At 45.3% G+C, this 20,300-nt stretch overlaps 1 protein-coding gene across 1 annotated transcript; it reads right to left on the bottom strand.

Annotated features, from left to right (window-relative positions):
* Window positions 1–9,452: 9,452 nt before the first annotated feature.
* Window positions 9,453–20,078, bottom strand: GARIN1A (golgi associated RAB2 interactor 1A; the record flags this gene model as incomplete). The annotated part of the gene is given in 6 exon segments (XM_082846319.1): window positions 9,453–9,651; window positions 14,083–14,156; window positions 14,158–14,205; window positions 15,761–16,007; window positions 16,962–17,146; window positions 19,926–20,078. Coding segments are annotated over 6 exon segments (906 nt in total).
* Between the last annotated feature and the right edge of the window lie 222 nt (window positions 20,079–20,300).

Here is a 20,300-nt window from a genome sequence, read left to right as displayed (position 1 = left end):
ACCAGGCACTGGAGGAAACACAAATGAATAAGACACCTGTGGTTGCCATGTTTACATAGCATCCACTTTTCTGGGGATAGCGGCACATCAATTAGACTTCATGGTTGTAGACACAGGAAATGACAGGCCAACCTAAGCCAAAGAGAATTCTTTGGAAGACTATTGGAAGGTCTTGACAACAGCTGAGAGTTAAGGGAACCAGACTCGGGGGATTTTGGGTTCTTGTCAGGAATCAAAACAGGAGAAATAAGTTGGATGGATGCCCCGCCCCTGTCACATAGCCAGCAGTACCTGGTCAGGATGCTGCCCCCACTGCCACATCTTCGTTTGTGGGGATGAGTGACATCCTTGCTCAAGATATAAAATTCAGGAGGAAGCATCCAGTTAGCTAAGTCCATAATGGACCTGAAGGGTGAAGGGAGGGAATGGTAACTGGAACCAGAAAGAGATAGTTGACTGGAAGAGGCTGCCATGAGAGGAGCAGTTTCCCTCTGTTGAGGGACACACAGCCAGCCTTATGCAACTACAAGAGAGGGAATAATTGTCTTGACCCCATCCGCCCCTCTCCCTCTGATCTCCTACCTGGACTTCCCACTGGCCAAACCCACCTCGAGACCACAGGCAATGGGCCCTTTGATGTAGGCTATACAGATCAACTTGTACAACAGGCAGGAACCATAGGTGTTCTGGGGCATGGAGAGGGTGGAGAAGGGAGAGAGTGGGTTTGGAGAGAAAAGGGAAGGTAACTGGCACAGGTAGGTACAAGGCCAAAGCTAGGTTCCTGGGTCATTGAATGTTAAATGGAAAACCACAAGGACAGAAAACATGGCGGAGCCATTAAAGCCAGTGACAGTGTCCCAAACAAATTGTACATTAAATCCAAGTCCTACATCCTTGGTGCTGCTCTGGGTCTGCATTTTCTAAGCCTGTTTCTCCAACTGTCTCTGATTCTGTGAGTCAGCCTCCAATGGCATGGGGTGGGGGGTATAAAACCCAAGCTTTTTCTGCCGAAGATAGAGTAGTTCCTATTGCTTGCAGCTAAAGGACTCTGATACCGAAATTGGTACTAGAGAGTGGATTGCAGGTTATAGGTCCCCAGGGAGTTGATTACCCTAACAAGATGGAATAGAATGCAGCAAGATTCCAGCAATATTGTGGGAGGGGAAGTTAATTGTCAATGGCCCACAGCTAATTAAATTATAAGTTGTTGATAATGAGGACCATTTGTTGGCTGAGGGCATCTGGAGAACGAGGTGGCTGCTGCCTTAGGACAATATAAAGGGTATGAAGACTTCCAGGACACTGGGGTACAACGGGTGCTTCTGATGACACTGAATAACTCAAAGAAAGAGAAAAAAGTTTCAAAGAACTCAGAATCTGGTTCTTCGGGTTGTTGAATTTTGAAGACTGCCGAAGTCACAGCTTCAATCCAGTCTTTTATGTAAAAGAGAGGCACAATGAAACAGAGTGAATCTCTAACGACTGGAACAGGAATAGCTGACAAGACTTGGAAGACCCAAATCCTCAAATCCTTCTGGAAATTTCCCACTGCCTATCCCTTGTGAGAGGAAGCCTTTCCCTTCTAGCAGGAGGACGCTAAAAATTCCCCTCAATGTTAGGAGGCTGATAACCGGAATTCGATTCCATGATGTCCAGTGGGTGTTGGGTAGATAAGTGTAGAAATAAATGTAGGGAAGAGAAAGTATCTACCCAGGAAAACATATTGTAGAAATTTGACAATTTGTATCTGTAAAGTCTGGGCATATCTATTAGAATAAAGTTTAAGGCACTCCATCAAAGAGGGAGAACATAATTTTAGATAGGATTGATTTTATTGATATGGGTGCTCTTCCCAGAGATTATGTAATGATTGTGCTATTTCTCACAGCTCTGTATGTTTCTCATAGTTTCCTGTGTTGGTTAAAGTGAGCTTGCATTCAACCCAGTTCACATTAAAGAACAATCAGAGATAACCAGTAAGAACCTGCTGTATAAGAAAATAAAATAAAATTCAAAAATTAAGAAAATGTGTAAAATATACAAGTGATGGCAAATGTCCTTTCAGTGTAAAAATCCCCCATAAAAAAAAAAAAAAAGAACAGTGAGAGGCCAGAAATTCCTTGATACGATGTAGAAAGAGGAACTCAAAGGCTCTGGGAGGCAAGAATACTGACTCATCCATCATGTACCTGTCCTCATCCAACTCTGTCCTTTGAGAAGACCCTGAATACTTGTACATCTCCAAGGTTTTGAGAAAGCATTAGAATGTTTAACAGGCTCTCTGCAAGCCAGTAAATGGGCTCCAGTGGAGATCTCAGTGGGGAAAAGAGGATTCTGGGGAGCACTCAAGGAGCAGAAGCATAGTCAAGCTTGGTAATCAGAGCTAAGAATGGTTTGACCTTTTGAGATCTGGGTCGTAGTTAATTAATTAAGGGTGCTTTGGGGACATTTTTCATGGCTTCTGGCTGCTGGTACTTCTATTTGGGGATTTACACTTTGTGAGTTTTACTTCGCCTGGGAGGAAGCCAGACCTTACTTAGCTAGACTCTGTTTCAGCTCAGGTACATCCTGCAACCTGGGTTCTCCCAAGCAGACTCACTTGCTTGGGAGTGAGACTATAAGGAAGCCAGCACTGCACAGAGTCTCATTTTCTGGGCCAGGTGGCAGTAGAAGTGTCTGATTTTAGAAGACTCCTGGCCCAGGGTCACTGGTGGGAGCTGTAGTGTATGTGCAATAGTGGGGAGTGGGGTCTTTGTTGGAACAGTCCTGCTGTGGTTGGGCCATCATTCTTTGTCCTGGCTGCATAAGCCTTCCAGCCATTTCTCTCTTACTTTTCTGGAGAGTGTGTCAGCTATCGGATAGCCTGTGCAATGTTCATTTTATGCCTGAACTAGTGAGGCTTGGTTGTTGACAACTAAAAACGTCAGGGCTGACTTAAGGTCTCTAGGAATAAAATTGATAGGCAGTGACTAAGGTCATTTGCATCATCAAAAGAATGATGATAGCTAGCTCTGAGGAATAGGGTTACAGAATCACGGCTGCTTACCACTTTTCCAGCCTCAGTCAATACTCAGACCCAGAGCTCCTCAAATGAAGGGAAGACCGGAACCCTTAACCGAGGACCCTGTTATAAACACCATAGAGCACCTACTAGGAATCTTTCTCCTGAGCATCCCCCAAAAGACTTTAGGCCACTGACAAGGATAATGTGCCCTCGTAAAAGGGAAATGCACAAACATTCAGGGACCACGGGGACTCTGAGTTAACACCAGTGAGGGGACCCAAAAGGCTACTGTGTAGTCTGTCAGTCAAAACGGAATGCCTCAGATTCAATGTTGAGTAAGAAAACTGTTTCAGAGGAACATACAGAATATAACGTCATCTGTCTAAACATTTTATCCCTATCTGAAACATGCACGTGGGTAAAACCACCTACAAACCACTCAGAGATAGGTAGGTGGTAGGTAAGTAGGTAGGTAGGTAGATAGATATACAGATATAATATATAGACAGATATAGAGATACCTAATGATATATAGAGATATACATATCTATCTGTTATCTATTGCTGCATAATAGGTTACTCCCAAAACTTCATATGTTTATCCCCAAAACACACATTTATTATCTCACAGCTTCTATGGGACAGGAATCCAGGCATGGCTTAGGTGGGGTCTCTGCTTCCGGATCTCTTATGAGGCTGCAGTCAAGGTGTTGGCCCAGGGCCTCTCATGAGACTGTAATCAACGTATTGGCCAGGATCACCGTCACCCTACAGTTCAAGGAGAGCAAGATCCACTCCCAAGCTCACCCCGTGATGTTGACAGGATCCAGTTTTTTACCATCTGTTGGCCTGAGGGCCTCGATTGAGGGCCTCAATTCCTCTCTGGCTGCTAGCTGGAGGCCACCCTTGTTTCCTGGCCAGGTGGTCTTCCCTATTGGAGCAAGCACATGCGAACAGCCAGAGAGAGAATGCCAGCAAAATGGACATACAGACTTATAATCCAACCTTGAAAGTGACTTGCTATTCATTAGAAGCAAGTCACTAAATCCAGCCTACGCTCAAGGGGAGGGAGGATTAGAGGTATTACAAAAGGGCAGGGAGGCTTCTAGAAGGAGATATATATATATATATATATATAAATTTTTTTAAAATTGTAAATTATAAGCAGCAAATTCAGGATAATAATCATCACCTCTGGGGTTCAAGGAACTGAGGACCTAACTGATCAACTGAGGAGGGTGACAGAGGGACCTCAGCTGTACAGCCAATACTTCTGTTCATAAACTGCATAGCAAGATGCAAGCTTCTCCTGCATAATTTCTATTTGATCTTCATTTTTAAATTATTTTCATCAGCATTTTACATGAACATGGTATACAAAGTCAAATCAAGGCCTGTTATCAAAAACAGCAGTCACAGGACTTCCTTGGCAGTCCAGTGGTTAAGACTCCATGCTTCCACTGCAGGGGTGTGGTTTCGAACCCTGGTGGGGGAACTAAGGTCCCACATGTCACACAGCCAAAAAAAAAAAAAAAAAAAAAAGAAAGCAGTCACTTGTCCACATACCCTGCATTGCCTCATTCATTTCTCAGAAATAAATAAACTCTTTTAGATATTTCTTTGAATAGTTATCCTCGGATCTCTCAAAAACACACTTATATTGTTACTTCTTGATTTTTCAGTTTTGGGTATTAGCTACTGATTTCCAACTATAAAAGATGAAGATGTCCTCTTTATCACCTCCCTCCTCTCCCACACCTTCCCCCCAACCTCCACACAATTGCCTTTCACCCATCCTCCAAATACAGCTCTTGCTACCTTTGATTAAATCTATATTCTATCTAAATGTACATAGTATTATGAATAGTCACAGACAAAGCATATACTTGAATTATACTTCTTTTCAGTACAATTTTTCTTCTTGGAGTTAATAATTATAGCATCGTTTTGGCTGCTTGGTTTTATATACTATTCTTAATATACCCCTAAACTCTGCCATATGTGTAAACCTCCTCTCATTACATTCAAGCACATCAGGTATTCCACCAGTGTGACCTCTGTGGAGACACATTTAGGCACATTTAGTTCCAATAAGAACCAACTGCTCTGCTGTCATTCCAGGCTCTCCCTTCATCGACATCTTGGATTTCCTTCACTTCTCTCCCACATTGAACCCAACCCTTTCCTGGGTCCATGTTTTCCTCCTTCTGAGGAATTTTAATGGAGTGCATCCTGCAGAAGTTTCCAAAGAAAGAGCTGTATGGAAAATGTTCATAAGTTGCAGGTCCAAAGTTTGGAGATTTTTATACCTAAGGATGGAAATGATTGCACCAGAGGCACAAAAACCATTCCACTGATTGAAAACTGAGCCTGATGCTGCTATTTTGGGCTCCTCTTGCCATTAGGGGAACATGGCGATTATGTATAAAAGGGGGTTCTGGAGTTGTTTGAGAGCACTGACTCACTATCAAAGGCAAAAAGTGTTGCTTCTACACGATACGGGCAGCAAGGAGTAGGAGTGGAACCCAGATAGATGTTCCTTGAAATGCCTCTTTACAGGACCTGCTCAGTTAACAGAAGAGCACGTGACCCTACACAGCAAGACCAGCGAGGGCTTAGGTTTTTCAGGAATTAAGTTTTTGTGGTCTCCCTACTAAGAGAAGAATCCCGACCGGCTGAGGTGCTCGTTAAAGCGAGATGTACCTGAAATGGAAGGTCATAAATACTAGCTACTGCCTGGTTACCAAGATGCAGAAACAAGAACTTCCACCTGTATTTCTTTCTTTGTGGTGAAATATATAATTTATGTTATTCCTTCTCTCATTATTATACATAGGGTGTATTTGGAGCATTTCAATTTACCATTTGATATAGAATTTTTGGAATATAAAGGCAAGATAGAAACAAACCAGGGGAAGAATAGACATTGCCCAGTGAACCCAAATTTGGAAATGGATGCAGTAATTGAGGAGGCTTTGTGTTTTCCCTATAAAGAGAGATTCCCCCACCCCACCCCAAACACAGGCATTATGTTAGTTGAAGATTATTTTTAATACTGAAAATAATTATAGAATAAGAGTGTATACGAGGGGTTTGGACAGTATCAGAGAAGAACCCAGGTCTCACAGAGGATGGCAAGGAGAAACAAAGAAATGACTCCAAAGAAAACGACTAAGGAAGCAATCAGATGGACTTACCAAAAGCTCAACGTTGCCCAAAGTAGACAGCAAGAGTCAATAGATCGGGACTCCCTGGTGGTGCAGTGGTTAAGAATCCACCTTCTAATGCAGGGGACAAGGGTTCGATCCCTGGTCCGGGAAGATCCCACATGCTGCACAGCAACCAAGCCTGTATGCCACAATTACTGAGCCCACGTGCCACAACTCTGAAGCCTGTGGCTCTAGGGCCCGCGTGCCACAATTACTGAGCCCGCGTGCTGCAACTACTGAAGCCTGCTCACCTAGAGCCCGTGCTCCACAACAAGAGAAACCACCACAATGAGAAGCCTGTGCACCGCAACGAAGAGTAGCCCCCACTCGCCACAACTAGAGAAAGCCCACGCACAGCAACAAAGACCCAATGCAGCCAAAAAAAAAAAAAGGAGTCAATGGATCAAAGCAAGACAGTTTGTTATAACAGCACAGCAAACAGCAGGAGCATCAGCATGGCAGTGCCAGGCCCCCAATCCCCACAGGGCAACATGATGGGCCCAGGTGAGGGCTATGCCTGCAGTGGATTACACTGCAGCTGAGGAACCCAGGTCTAAGGGCTCAGCAAACAGTAACTCAACAGTAACCAAACCAGTGTCCTTCCCCAAGAGCAAGTCATCGTAAGGTAGTCATGTGTTAGTCACCTTGATCTATTTAACTGCCTATGTGACTAGCTACACAAATGGCTCAAGGTCAGAGGACAGCTAGGCCTTGAAATCTGGCTTCCTCAGCAAGGATATACAGAGATGCTTGAGGCCATGGCAGAGTGCCTCTCTGAACACAAAGTCAGACTGTGCTGGACATTTGTTATTATCAGCCACGAGACATCCATTCCCCTAATTGTTCTTTTCTAACAGCCCCCAATTTCCTTTGGGGAAACCACCCAGCCTGCTGCAGCATTTGATGAAATGTTCAATTAGCCATCCTTACCTGAATCCCCAGAGGTGTTCTGGTGTCAGTGCATTCCAAGACTGACTTTTCAGCTGTCCCTTTGAGGCCGTGAGCCAACTCATATTTTTCCAATAAATTCCTTTTGGTTTAAATTAGAGTCAGCTTCTCTTACTGGCAATCAGGAAACTTTAATATAAAATGGTATCTCTTCTCATAGTCCCACCAAGGAAACAGACAGGTAAGCAACTACAGTAGTGTGAGAAATGCTGTAAACTGGATACACGCAGGGCACAATGGTAGCATAGAAGAACTCCCTCAGTAAGGACAAGTATGAGAGCAACAGGTAGAAAATGCAAGGACAGGTATTTGAATAGAGTGAAGGATGTGCAACATCCTTGCACTATCTAAACACACGGTGTATTAAGGAAACCACAAGAAATCTGGCACGGTGGAAGCATGAGGTTCAAGGGCAGCAGTGGCCAGTGGAGAGGCTGGAGAGAGAGGCCTGGCCATTGTGTATCAAAGGGATACAAAAAGCAAGGGATACCCTTGCTTTTATCAAGAGTGAAGTGATGGATTTATGTTTCAGAAAGATGGCTTTTTAGAAGTTTAGATGGGAAATGGATTGGGAGTAAATCGAATTCATAAGAGTATGAACTTCAGAGTTAGACGGACTGGGTTCAGGTCCCGGTTCTGCTACTCGCTCCCTATATGACCTTAAGCAAGTTCTTGAACCTTTCTGTGGCTCGGGTTCATCATCTGCAAAATGTGATCATAGATTATCTACATCCTAATGAGTGTGTCGCTTAAGTGTTCTTTGTAAAGTCTTAGCATAGTGTTTGGCATATAGTAAGTTTCTAATGAAATTAGCTATTATTGTTACAATGATGACAGATCTGGGAGACCAGTTGGGGTTACCACAATAATCTAGGTGAGAGCTGATGGAGGCTTAAACCAAGGCAATAGAAATGAGGATGGAGATCTCCTAAATGTTTGTAAACATATCATATTAGGGATACTTTTGAGAGTGGAATGCGTACACATTAATAATGATACTAGAACAACAGGCATAAATTGGGAAGGGTGGTCACCCTTCACATTAGTCTTTTCTAAGTTCTGCTTCTAGATGTCCCTCACCAGCACCAACAATGCTCAGCTTGTTTGATTGTAACATGCTGAAAGGAAATTTGTTGTTTTAATTTTTATTGGAGGCAGGAAGAAATCAACAAACACTAGGCATCCTCTCAGCTCAGAGTCTTTTCTGACCCAGTCTAGCTAGGATTTGCCACTCAGCCCAACTGAGCGTGCACGAGGGGCGGGCAGTCGTGTTCTTTCTCCTTCCATCACTGTATTACCCACGTGTGAACTATAGGGAAGCAGGTCCTCCAGCCTTGATTTGCAGACCAGGTGGCTCAAACATCATGTCAACCTAAATGGCTTTCCTGTGTCTCCAAAACAGGGCTCAGTATCTCTCCCATATGCTCCCTACAGGCAAGTATCATGTCCATCTGTCTTGTTCTCTCTAATATACCCAGCAACTGGTGCAGTGTCTGGCACCTAGTAGGAGCTGGATAAATGCCTACTGAATGCTGTGGTAGTATTCCTCAAGTCAGTATTTCCCATTTGTCCAGAGGTTGGTCAAGGGTCCTGTTCTATCCCTGATATACACAGACACTGTGTCTTCCACTTGGGTTTCATTAGGTCCTGGGTAGGAAGAGTCAATCAATTAGGACTTCCACTGATGGGGGGGTCACCATCTTCCTTGACAGAAGCCCCATCTTCATTAGCAACCAAAGTTTGCATGGCCAGGATGACCTTTCATAGCTTTACCTTAACACAGGGAATGGGGCAGGAAGACTCACATTCTTGTTTGAGGTTAAGCGGGGCAACACAAAAACATCTCCTAGTTGATCGCCATCACTCTCAGGATTCTTTCACTTTGGGCTTGTAGCAGCCCTGTCTCTGTTTCCCCCTATCCCTTTGTAAGAGGAAGTTGGATTGCTCCCCAGGTCCTTTCCTCCGGACTGGCTTTCTTGGCTTTGCTTGGCTGTTTGGGAGTTTCAACTGAGCTAATAGAATGTTTTTTCCATTTATTTCCTAAGGAGCGAGCTATTGCTCCTAATTAGTCCTTCTCCAGCTCCTCCCCACCTCCACCCCCCATAGCACAACCTATAACAATTAGGGACTCACTTGGAGGTTTATTGGTGGAAGTACCGAAGCACCTTGTTATAAACACCATCTTACCTTTGCCATGGTCATCTGGGCCACAATAGGAAAAGAGCATTATAGAAGGTTGTAGCAAGTGGACTGAATGAAGCCTGGGAAGATGACCCTGTCTTGGTTAGGTGTTAGGGTCCCAGGAAGTTCTCTCCTAGGGAACTGGCTACAGGAGCCTGCAGGAAGTGCTCCACTGGATTCTCTTGTTTCCAGAGACTGTGGTTCAAGGTGGCTCTCATGGGTATATTCGAATTGACAGGGGATGCCACTGGAGAGGGTGTCTTGTCAGAGCAGTTGAAATTGTCTATTTCAGTGGTGGTATCGGTGTTTCTGGAGTAGCCCAGGATATCGGGGTCATTGAAAGCAATAGAAGAAAAAGAAAGCATTGTTAAGAATCTAATTTCGAAACTTTTAAAATTACGTCTTTTCCAGCATGAGTGCCTTGAACCTAGATCTAAATATGGAAATGATGGGCAGTGACAACACGTATTTATGGCATGAGGTACCTACAAGCAACTTGAGCAGAGAAAGCCAAGCGGGAGGGAGGCTGGAGCGAAGGCATCTCCGCTGAAGTGGAACAGATACCCCTCCAAATCTTAAGCCTTGCTTTTATGTGTTGAGAATGTAACATGTTATGAGTCAAAGGCAAGACGTGAACCCACTGGGACCTGCCTGATGCCCACTATAGCCTGCCAGCTATCAGCATAAGTGCAAAGAAAACCCCAGACAGTTCTCCAAAACAATAACAACTGAAAAAATAATCACAACCACTTGTGTGTCTAGAAGAACACACACTGGGCTAAAATTTTTTAAAATTTTGATTTTAAGTGAAATACATGCTTATTTTAAATGAAAAAAAAAACCTATAAAAAAGCACCCAAAAGAAAATAAAAATCACTCACACTTACTATTCAGAAATAAGTACAGTGAGGTTTTGTTTTTTCCACTGAAATTAATTTTAGGGTTATTTAGGCAGAGACTGGCAATATGGCCTAATATCTAAAAATGTCTTTGCCACAAAACACCTAGAAATGCTGGATAAAATATAATCTACACAATTTTAAATGCATTGTTAAACTCACAAAAAGTAAAGTAAAAATCCCAGGGACCAAAATTAAAGATCAGTGAAGTATGAGCTAAAGTGGGGCTGCCTGAAGGACTGGCCAGTCTTGGTGACCCAGGCCTTGGGTTTTTATGGCCACGTGACACAGGAGATAAAGTCTTGGGCCCGAGCTAGGTAGGGTATTAACTGAGGTATTTACATAAGTCCAGGACTTTCAAAGCCACCTTCTCCGCACCAGAAAGAAATCTGGGACACCAGAAAGAAATCCATCCAGTGCCACAAGCTCATCTATGTCAACTTGGATTCTGGGTCAAAACAAAAGTCTCTGCTGGAAATTCTTATCTTTGGGACTGTCCCAATACTGGTTTGAGGTCTGAAACGATATATGGTACAAGAACTTCCAAGCTGAGAAACTAATATAAAAACTTTTGGGGCTTCCCTGGTGGTGCAGTGGTTGAGAGTCCGCCTGACGATGCAGGGGGCACGGGTTCGAGCGCTGGTCTGGGAAGATCCCACATGCCGCGGAGCAACTAAGCCCGTGTGCACAACTACTGAGCCTGCGCTCTAGAGCCCACGAGCCACAACTACCGAGCCCGTGTGCCACAACTACTGAAGGCCGCATGCCTAGAGCCCGTGCTCGGCAACAAGAGAAGCCACTGCAATGAGAAGCCCGCGCAGTGCAGCGAAGAGTAACCCCTGCTCTCCACAACTAGAGAAACCCGTGCACAGCAACGAAGACCCAATACAGGCAAAAATAAATAAATAAATAAAACTTACGTTAAAAAACATTTTTTTTTCTCCTGAACCAGTAATATCTCTGATATGGAATCAAACTTACAGTGGTTCTTTGGGGTTAACCCTTGCCCCTCCAATTTAGGCCAACATAATCCCACAGAAAAAGGCCTGTTTGAGAAAAGCTCAGATAAAATATTACAGCTACAGACAGCTCCAGGGCCCACAGGGTGTCAGTATCTGTGTGAGAGGAAGCAGAGAGAAGCAACAGGGCATCTGATGTGCCTGTAGACAGGAGAGCTCCTATATCTCCCACAGCTTCTCAGTGGAAAGTGCAGCCAGCCAATTTGAGAAGAAGGAAACTGGAAGTAAGTGCAAGGGGTCCATGGTACAGTCTGAAGAGGCTGGTGAAGTATGTGCCTTAAGAACTCTCAAAACCACCAGAACACTCTCCCTTGCAGGACGCGTCCTGAAACGCGTCCTCAAACCACTGGAAATGGAATCCAAATTGAGTAGGACAGGAACAATAAAAGCAAAGAAAAGAGAAAGGTCGGGGAAAGATAGGAGAGAGGAACACAGCCCTGGAATCGTAAAAAATACAAGGCCATAAACACTTCACAAAAATGACACAAGAGGGAGCTCGGGAGCCCAAACCAGAAAGCTGCCTTGACCAGCCCCTCACCCGCAAAGGTTCAGGAAAAACGTTCACATCAGAGATCATAATCCAAGGCAACACAAAATTATATAAGGAAGAAAGGTTGGGACCTCCCCAGCGGTCCAGTGGTTAAGACTCTGCCTGCCAATGCAGCAGGGTGCGGGTTCGATCCCTGGTTGGGAACTAAGATCCTGCATGCCGCCCAAGGCGGTCAAAAATTAAAAAAAAGAAAAAGAAAAGAGGCTATGAAGCATCATAAATCCTTACAGACAATGAATGCACACTAAAAAGATGTGCCTGCAAAACAAATGAAAAGTGCAACCTAGCATTTCAAAATGAGCTAAAAGAAGTTAAGACAAGGACAGAACATATGAAAGAACAACTAAGTCAGAATTGAAAAGATTTATAGGAATTCCCTGGTGGGCCGGTGTTCAGGACTCTGTGCCCTCACTGTCGAGAGCCGGCTTCAGTCCCTGGTTGGGGAACTAAGATCCCACAAGCTGCGTGGTGCAGCCTAAAGAATAAAAATACAAAATATAAATAAAAGATTTATAAATGTGGTGATAAAACTGAGGAAAGAATTAGACATTTCTAAAGAAACAAAAATTACTTCCTAAATGAAGCCTAAAGCCAGAAAGAACCCAAAAACAAACAAAGCAGATAATGCCTTAAGAGAAACAGAAGGGAAGAAGCAGGAGAGTTTCAAGAATAAAAAAGAGAAAGTGGCAGGTAATTAGATACGCAAAGATGATCCAACATACAAATAGTAAGAGTACCCAAAGAGGAGAACTTTACATTAGAATTCAAGAATACTATCTTGAAGTTGAAAAAAACAAAAAGACTGGAAAGTACATATAAAGGCGCACCATGACCTGGGAGAACTGACCCAGCATGACCACAGCTGGGACCCTGCCCCAGAGCAAGGCTATGAAAGCATTGAGAGAGAGGAGGTGTGGAAAATCCTTTGTATAGAGCTTCTCCTTCATTCCCCCCCAGCTGAACGACAGAGGCTTCCTGGGAACACCCAGAGACCTTGAGCAGTGGCCCCTGGGGTCTGGGAGACCCAGTAGGTGGCGGGGCACAACTCCCACCCAGGAAACAATGGAGGGTGGCAGAACCGGGAGAGCAGGTTTCTTTGATGACAGAGTGAAGAGGAGTTGCTTCTGTGTCTAGGAGGCACAGTCCTCCCTCCAGTAGCTGGTCAAAGTCTGAGAGGACATTTCCTGAGGACAAGATGTCAACTGTACCGGAGAGAAAGAGCCCGCCTCGAGCCACTGTAGACACTACCTGCAAGGACTCCCTTAAAGGTGAGGGGACTCTGACAGCTAGTGCCTGAGTGCATGGACGCCTGCAGAGCCAGGGCCTGAGCGGGGGGCCTTGCATTGGGGTGAGGACTTCAAGGAACCCAAGAAAGCTCCTAAGAGAAAAAGCCAGCTTTAAAATCAGGAAACAGAAGGAGAGGAGCGAAGGTCCAGTCCCCACATGAAGGGCCATCTTAATATGAGGCCAAGCTGACTGAAGGGGGTGATGTGATCACTTTAGAGTTTTGATAATTTTCAGGCACTGGATGTTTTAATTTCAGAACTGATGCTGCTTTTGCAGTTTAAGGGGACCAAAGAACTCTTTTATATTCTAAGAGGGAGCCCATATATGCTATGGGACCTGCTCAGAGACCAGCTTCTATCCAGGGGCAAGAAGACAACTTCTCCCGCTGAAAAAATTATAAAGGAAAGGAAAAAATTTTGCATTTTGATGATACCCTACAAGTTGTACTTCTTCAATGTATCGACTGAACAATCTTGCTTTGGTTTTCTATCTCTTGGTACAGAAAGAATCTAACGCAATGACTTAGTAGATTAGTAAAACTTCGGAGCCAGCAGTGGTCTCCCATGTGGGTTAACGTCTATTCTGTCCATTTTACAGAATAGACAAGTGAGGCAAGGAGGCCTTGGGATTGTCTTACCCAAGGGACCCTTGCGAGTTGGGACTGGAGATAGTCAATATATACCTCCATGAGCCTGCTTTATTAATTTATTCATCCCTCACTCCTTTTACTGAACACATTCCATATGAAAACACTAGGGTTTACCTAGGGACTATTAAGATCAATCAGCCACTGACCCTGTTCCCAAGGACAGGCTTATAATAAAATTAAGGGGACACGTCACATGCAAAGGTCTAAAGTGAAGAGAAGGAACTGAGATGGGTGGGCAGAGGGTGTCACTGATCGCCGCCCCGCCCCCGCCCCTCCCCGCACCATGGCTCTGTGCTGCGGGAAGGGATGCCAGCGCTGTCTGCGCGGAGGACCCACCTGTCTGCTGTGAGCTGGGACCTTCCTGAGAGATTCGAGAAACAGTCACTGGTCTGCTCGGCTGCCAGGAGCTTTCATGGAGCTTTCACTGGACTGGCAGGATGACAGGAGGCCGCTTCCAGACTGCATGGAGAAATGTGCAGTCAGATGGCCAGGTCTGCTCCCTGACAGCCCTTGGCTTCCTCGGGCCATAACCTTGAAGGAACTCACTTGTGTCTGCCAGCCTAGTCCTGGGAACCTGCTCCTTCAACATCAAGCCCTCGAATCATGAGACCAAAAATGGGGCCCTAGCAGGATCGCCTCCTCTCCCTGATGGGCTGCTGTGGCTATCTGCCCAGAGCACAGGCTCTGAACCTTGTGAACCAGAGCAGCAGAGCTGACTTTCAAAGTCAGTGATAGAGTGCCTAAAGTATGCCACTTACATGAGACGAGGAAAGTGTTTCCATCCTGAAATCTGAAGGTTTAAGGTTATCCAATCTATCAAACTTTTCCTTCCTGACCTTCTACCCTAAGCAGGTACTGGGAAAGCCTTCTATGGGTCAAAAGAAAAGAAAAGAAACCCTTAAATAAACTAAAAGGGAAAAGCAAATCCTTAGGGGAAATATTTGCAAAAACTTGAGATTAAAGGCTTAAAAATCCTGATATATAAAAAGCTCTGGTTTACAAATCAATTTAGAAAAATGCAAAGTTGCCAAGAGAAAAATGGCCAAAGAACACAAGAGCCGATGCAAAAAATAAGGTCAGTGTTCAGATTCATTGAAAAATCAGAGAATCCACTTTTTTTCAGCCTATCATACTAGGAAATTAAAATTTATACTTCTCAATTGTGATAAGGATACAGTGACACAGTCACTCCTATTATTGGAGAGAGTATAATTTGGTAGGAACTTTCTGGAAATAATCTGGAAGTATGTATCAAGAGCCTTAAAAATGTCTGTACCCTTTGAATTCTGCTTCTAAAAATCAATTCTGAGAAAACAATCAGAAATGTGGACGATACATAAATGCCCGTTGTAGCATCAGTTGCAATAATGAAAAGTCGGAAACAACTCTGAATGTTAAACAACTCTGAATGAAACAACTCTGAATGAATGATATTAGGGGAATGGTGAAGTAAATTTTAACCCATTCATACAACTGAATAGCATGAAATTACCAAAATGATGTATATAAAGGGCTTCTAAAAGAAATGGGAAAATGCTTATGATATAATCTAAATTGGAAAAAAAAGCAACATTCAGAAATGTATATATATTTAATGTCCTCAAATATATAAATTAAAAATTAAGATGAAAGAATAGAAGGAAATATGCCAAAATGTTCCAAGTGATTGCTTGGGGCTGGAGAGAAGTAGGGGTGATTTTTCTGTAATTTTCTGATTTTCTTCAGTGAGCATTATTCCTTTATAACACTGAAAAAGAAAAAAAACCCAGCAAAAAACAGCAATTTTTAAGTGAATGAAGTACTTTATAGCTCTTTTTTTGGAAAACAAAATTAATTTACTTTTTATGTCTGTAGACCTCAATTTGGTGTGTGTGTATCATTGACCCTTGAAAAAGAAGTCTGCTCATCCCCACACAACACTAGACTGTAATACCCGTCAATTCTCGGGAGGTGATATGTTTCCGATTCCCAGCTGACCCTACGGATCTCTTGGCGGGATCTTGGTGAAACTTACTGTTTCGGTGGAGCTGCAGGGCAACTTGGGCACCAGGCAGTGAGAGAATTGGATTCTCGGGTCTTTTGTGGTGATAGACAGACCTCTCCGCAGAATTTTCACCAAGCGGATCCAGAATTGAAACACAGCCTCTGGGTGTTTTTCGTGGAGCCTCAGGTAGAAGATCTTTTCAGTCACTGTCCTAACCCTCAGGATGCGTTGGAGCCGGTCGCAGATTCGTAGCTCCACGTACTTCAGTGGGAGAATCCTGGACACAATCAGGAAATTCCCATGGCAGAGGCATCAGTGATTTTAATCAACCAAGCTGGTGCCTTCCTAGAGCTTGGGTCAACCTCACTAGGTGCTCACCTCTGCTTGGGGGACACCCAAGGGAGAAAGCTCATGGTCTGAGAGTGGGAATGATCACTAAGACCGACTCTTCTCTGATTTCCAGGGCCTTAGTTATTAAAGAATCTGCCCACACCAATAACAATGGCTGAGAGTCAATGTATAATATCTCGTTTAGTCCTCACAACAACCCTTTGATGAAGGAAAGATAAGTAGTAGTAATTCCATTTTACAGAATTTGAAACTGTGGCTCAGAGAAGCTAAGTGATTTACCCAAGTTTAGATCTTCTTAAATAGGAAATGGAACTAAGGTTTTCTGGCTCTATTTTTAGGTCTCCTCCTCCCTAGATCCTGATTAACTGTGCTGAAAGATTAAGAAAATGGACGGAGGTCTCCTATACATCCAGTATTTTTTTTCAATCTCAACACCTCATAATCCTATTTGGCTATCATATCACTCATCTTTCTTTTCGAAAACCTCTAAGTCAATATTGACCAAAAAAAAAAATAAGCAAAAGGAAGCTAAGATTCTCAAAAACTAGGCCGAGACAGGGATTGGTGCTCTACCACAGCACAAAGCACAGTGCTTGGTACACATAGATACTAAGTAAATACTCGTCAAATGAATGAATGAAGTCTATACAGTTCATCAGCTAAAGAACACTGTCCTTTCTTCTCAGCTAAAGCCCAGCAAAAACTAACACAACACTGTAAAGCAATTTTACTCCAATTAAAAAGAAAAAATTATGTTGCTAAAAAAACCAAACAAACACAAAGGCCACAAAATAAAAAAATAAATAAGTAAAGTCCAGCTGCAAAACAACGCAGTCATTCATCCTGCCCCTTCCGGCCCCTCCCTCAAGCCCTTCTTTACCTGCTGAGGGTGATGACTGGAGCACTATCAGGTGTGCTACAGGTGGAAAACTGACCCTGGGGCCAGGTGACATTGGCCATCAGGAGGACGTTGGGGAGTGGCAAGGAGGGCACCGAGGAGGTCACCCCGAGGATCACAGTGGTAGACCCGTCACAGACATCCATCCAGTTCCCGGCTTTAGTGACCTAGAAATCAGCCCCAGGCACATGGGTCAGAGAGAAGCAGAACACAGGGGTGGAAGGTTACAGATACTAGAAAATGGCTCTTCAACTTGGCGACAGGCTTAGAGCACCTGTGCTTCTTGCAGGTGTGTGGCACACTGGACTGGGTCATGACCTGAATCTATCCTTCCTGTGGGTCTCCCCAGAGAGACTTAAATTCATTGGCGACAGGAACGCTGTGCTGCCCTTCTTAGAGTCCTTTGCACTACTAATTTTAAAAGGATGCACTAGTAAGAAGCCAGCAGTTTCCTTCCTTCCTTCCTTTTTCTTTCTCTCTTTCTTTTTCTTCCGTCCTTCCTTCCTTCCTTCCTTTCTCTCTCTCTTTCTTCATTCATTCATTTATTGGCTGTGTTGTGTCCCCGTTGCTGCATGCGGGCTTTGTCTAGTTGCGGCGAGGTGAGTGGGGCCTACTCTTCGTTGTGGTGTGCGGGCTTCTCACTGCGGTGGCTTCTCTTGTTGCGGAGCACGGGCTCTAGGCGCGCGGGCTTCAGTAGTTGTGGCGTATGGGCTCCAGAGCACAGGCTCAGCAGTTGTGGAGCATGGACCCAGTTGCTCCGCGGCATGGAGGATCTTTCCGGAGCAGGGATCGGACCCGTGTTCCCTGCATTGGCAGGCAGAATCCTATCCACTGCGCCACCAGGGAAGCTCCAGCACAGGTTTCTAATGGTCTGGAAGGGATATTGTGAGAAGAAAGTTCCAGAAGGGGAGGAGAGTGAGGAAAGAGCTGTTGAACGGAGAAGACCCAGGCAGCCCAACTTGAGGGAGGTTTGGGGAGCTTCTCCCAAGATGAGGGAGTGCCGGCCTTGTTGCTGGGTCTTGAGTGTAATAAGGACCTGTTCTCTTGCAGCACTCGGGGCTGTGGCAGGACAGGGAGATGGATGCCTGGCACTGGGGCACAGTGTCTCAGCTAAGACACCCCTACCTCACTCTCCAGGGCGGGCAGAGAAGCACCAGGTCTGTAGCCTCTAAGGAACCACAGGGACCAGGGTAAGGAACACCTGAGGAGTGACCCCTGCGTTCCCAAGACCAGAGGGCCTTCTCCCAATATCCTAGGCCATTCACAGCCCGTGGTGGAACTGGGGACCAGGCGAAAGCCCCAGGAATGACTGAAATGTTAGTTCCCACAAGCCTGAGTAGATGGTGCCCCAAGAAAAGTGAATTTTGATTTTTGAAAAAAAAAAAAAGGAACATTTCTTGGAGCCCATGTTGTGGAATGAAATTCATATGTGCTACAAAACACAGAGGGCCACACACACTGAGAGTAATAAGTAAATGTTTGCGGGTGATGTTTCTTGGCGGTGACGATAGTGACGGTGATGCTGAGGGGAGGGAAGGGAGGGAACAGCATAAGTTCAAGGCCGCTTTCAGCTCTGCCGAGGGCCAGCTTCACAGGCAGTCTTTCCCCCTCCCTGGCACAGTCTGAGTCTCTTGCTGCCTGAGTCACCTAGCGTCCATCCAGAGAATCTAAACAGTTTTAATACTAGGCCAAAGAGAACATATTAGGAGAATAAACCTGCCGCCATAATCTCACACCCAAGGACATGACTAGAATTTGATATCTTGAGTCTGGATTTCCCACGATACTGCTAATTCTCCTCTGAGTGTGTGTTAGGCATGAGCACGCCCTCCCCACGCCCCCCATGCTGCCAGCTGATCGCCCATCTCTGCAGCTCCCTGGGGCGGTGCAGGGACCAGAGAGCACCTGGAGCCATGAACCTTTGGGGGACCTCATCAGAGAGTAGCTCGCTGCTCTGTGAATTCAACTCCACCGAACGGATTCCTGACTGCAGACCCTCCCGTGCATTCCAGCCTCCTGCCTTCACCCAGGAACTTGAAGTCCCTCTTGCCTGGAAGGTCCCCCCCCCCGCTCTTCTACCGAAGTCTCAGCAAGACCTGAAAGAACGGCTTACGACCCCGTCTTCTGGGAAGCCTTCCACAACTGCCCAGGTTGAAGGAGTGCTCTGCTCATGCTCTGGGGTTCAGCTAGTCCAAACCCTCTGACGCCGAGCTTTCTTAACAGCTACCATTTTACACTATGTCCTTTAAACCTACCAATTCACAAGCTTCTTGTCCAGGGACACTATCTGATCTCTCTTTGCATCTCCTGCCTCTCACACAGCTTGCTGACTGGTCATGCCATACCTGCAACGGAGCACAGGTGGTCACCAGCCAGACCACTGGAGGGAAGCGGGTAGCACCTTGGTGAGATGCCACACAGATTGAAATGACCGCCCTGCACTCCTGGTGTCTCCATGCTTCCCAGGCCACAAACACTCACTTCCATAGGTCATATTACTACTCTTCTGGGGGATGGTAGAATCTGGGCAAGGCTAATTTATCCAGGGACCTTGGTCTCATGCAAGCGTATTTGTATAATAATATCCCAGAAAGAAGGTTGGGTTTCAGAGCAGGGATTCCTACAGCTGCTTTCATCCCCTCTAATCAGCCAGTGTGGACTAGCGGCCCCGGGAGGGTACCTATGAACCCTGCCTGGAGAGTGGGTTCTGCTGTCTCCTTCTGCAGGTGTAACTCTATTTCCCGAAAGCATTTGACCTGCAGGGAGTCCCGTGATGCTGTGGGCACAAACTGAGGTGAACTTGGGACCCAGACCCTCTCGTTTCTCTGGCTTTCCTGGCTTCTTCCTCTTCCCCAGGGCTTTCAAAGGCCTTGGCATCTTTGGACCAATCCCTGGGAACAGGTTTGGAAAGGGAAGGAGAGCTGGCCCTGAGCTGCACAAGGGTACCTGGATAAAGTTGCTTTCAAACACCACCGAGTCAGAGAACAAGTTGAATTCTGGAGAATGAATCAGTCGACAGAGGAGGCCGTCTTCCACCCCAAGTTCCACTCCAGGGCCTGGTTCCATGACCTCAGGTGGGAGGCTCCTAATTTTACTCATTGGTTCTTGGGAAGGATGGGCTGGGGAACATCCCTGGGGCTCCACTCAGACCCAGCCCAACTCCACGGTGTTGGTGTGACCACCACTCCCCCACTTCCACATCTCCACCTCCCCTCCTGACTTACTGGCTGTCCCCCAGGCTGGGAAGGGCCTGTCGGCTCACAATGGCAGGAATGACATCAGGGAATGTGACGGGTAACAACAGGAAAGGGGAAAAAAAAG

The sequence above is a fragment of the Leucopleurus acutus genome (assembly GCF_964270905.1).
Source record: "Leucopleurus acutus genome assembly, chromosome: 9".
NCBI lineage: Eukaryota > Metazoa > Chordata > Mammalia > Artiodactyla > Delphinidae > Leucopleurus > Leucopleurus acutus.
The sequence above is the reverse complement of the archived record's forward strand: the minus strand, read 5'-3'. Positions and strand labels throughout refer to the sequence as shown.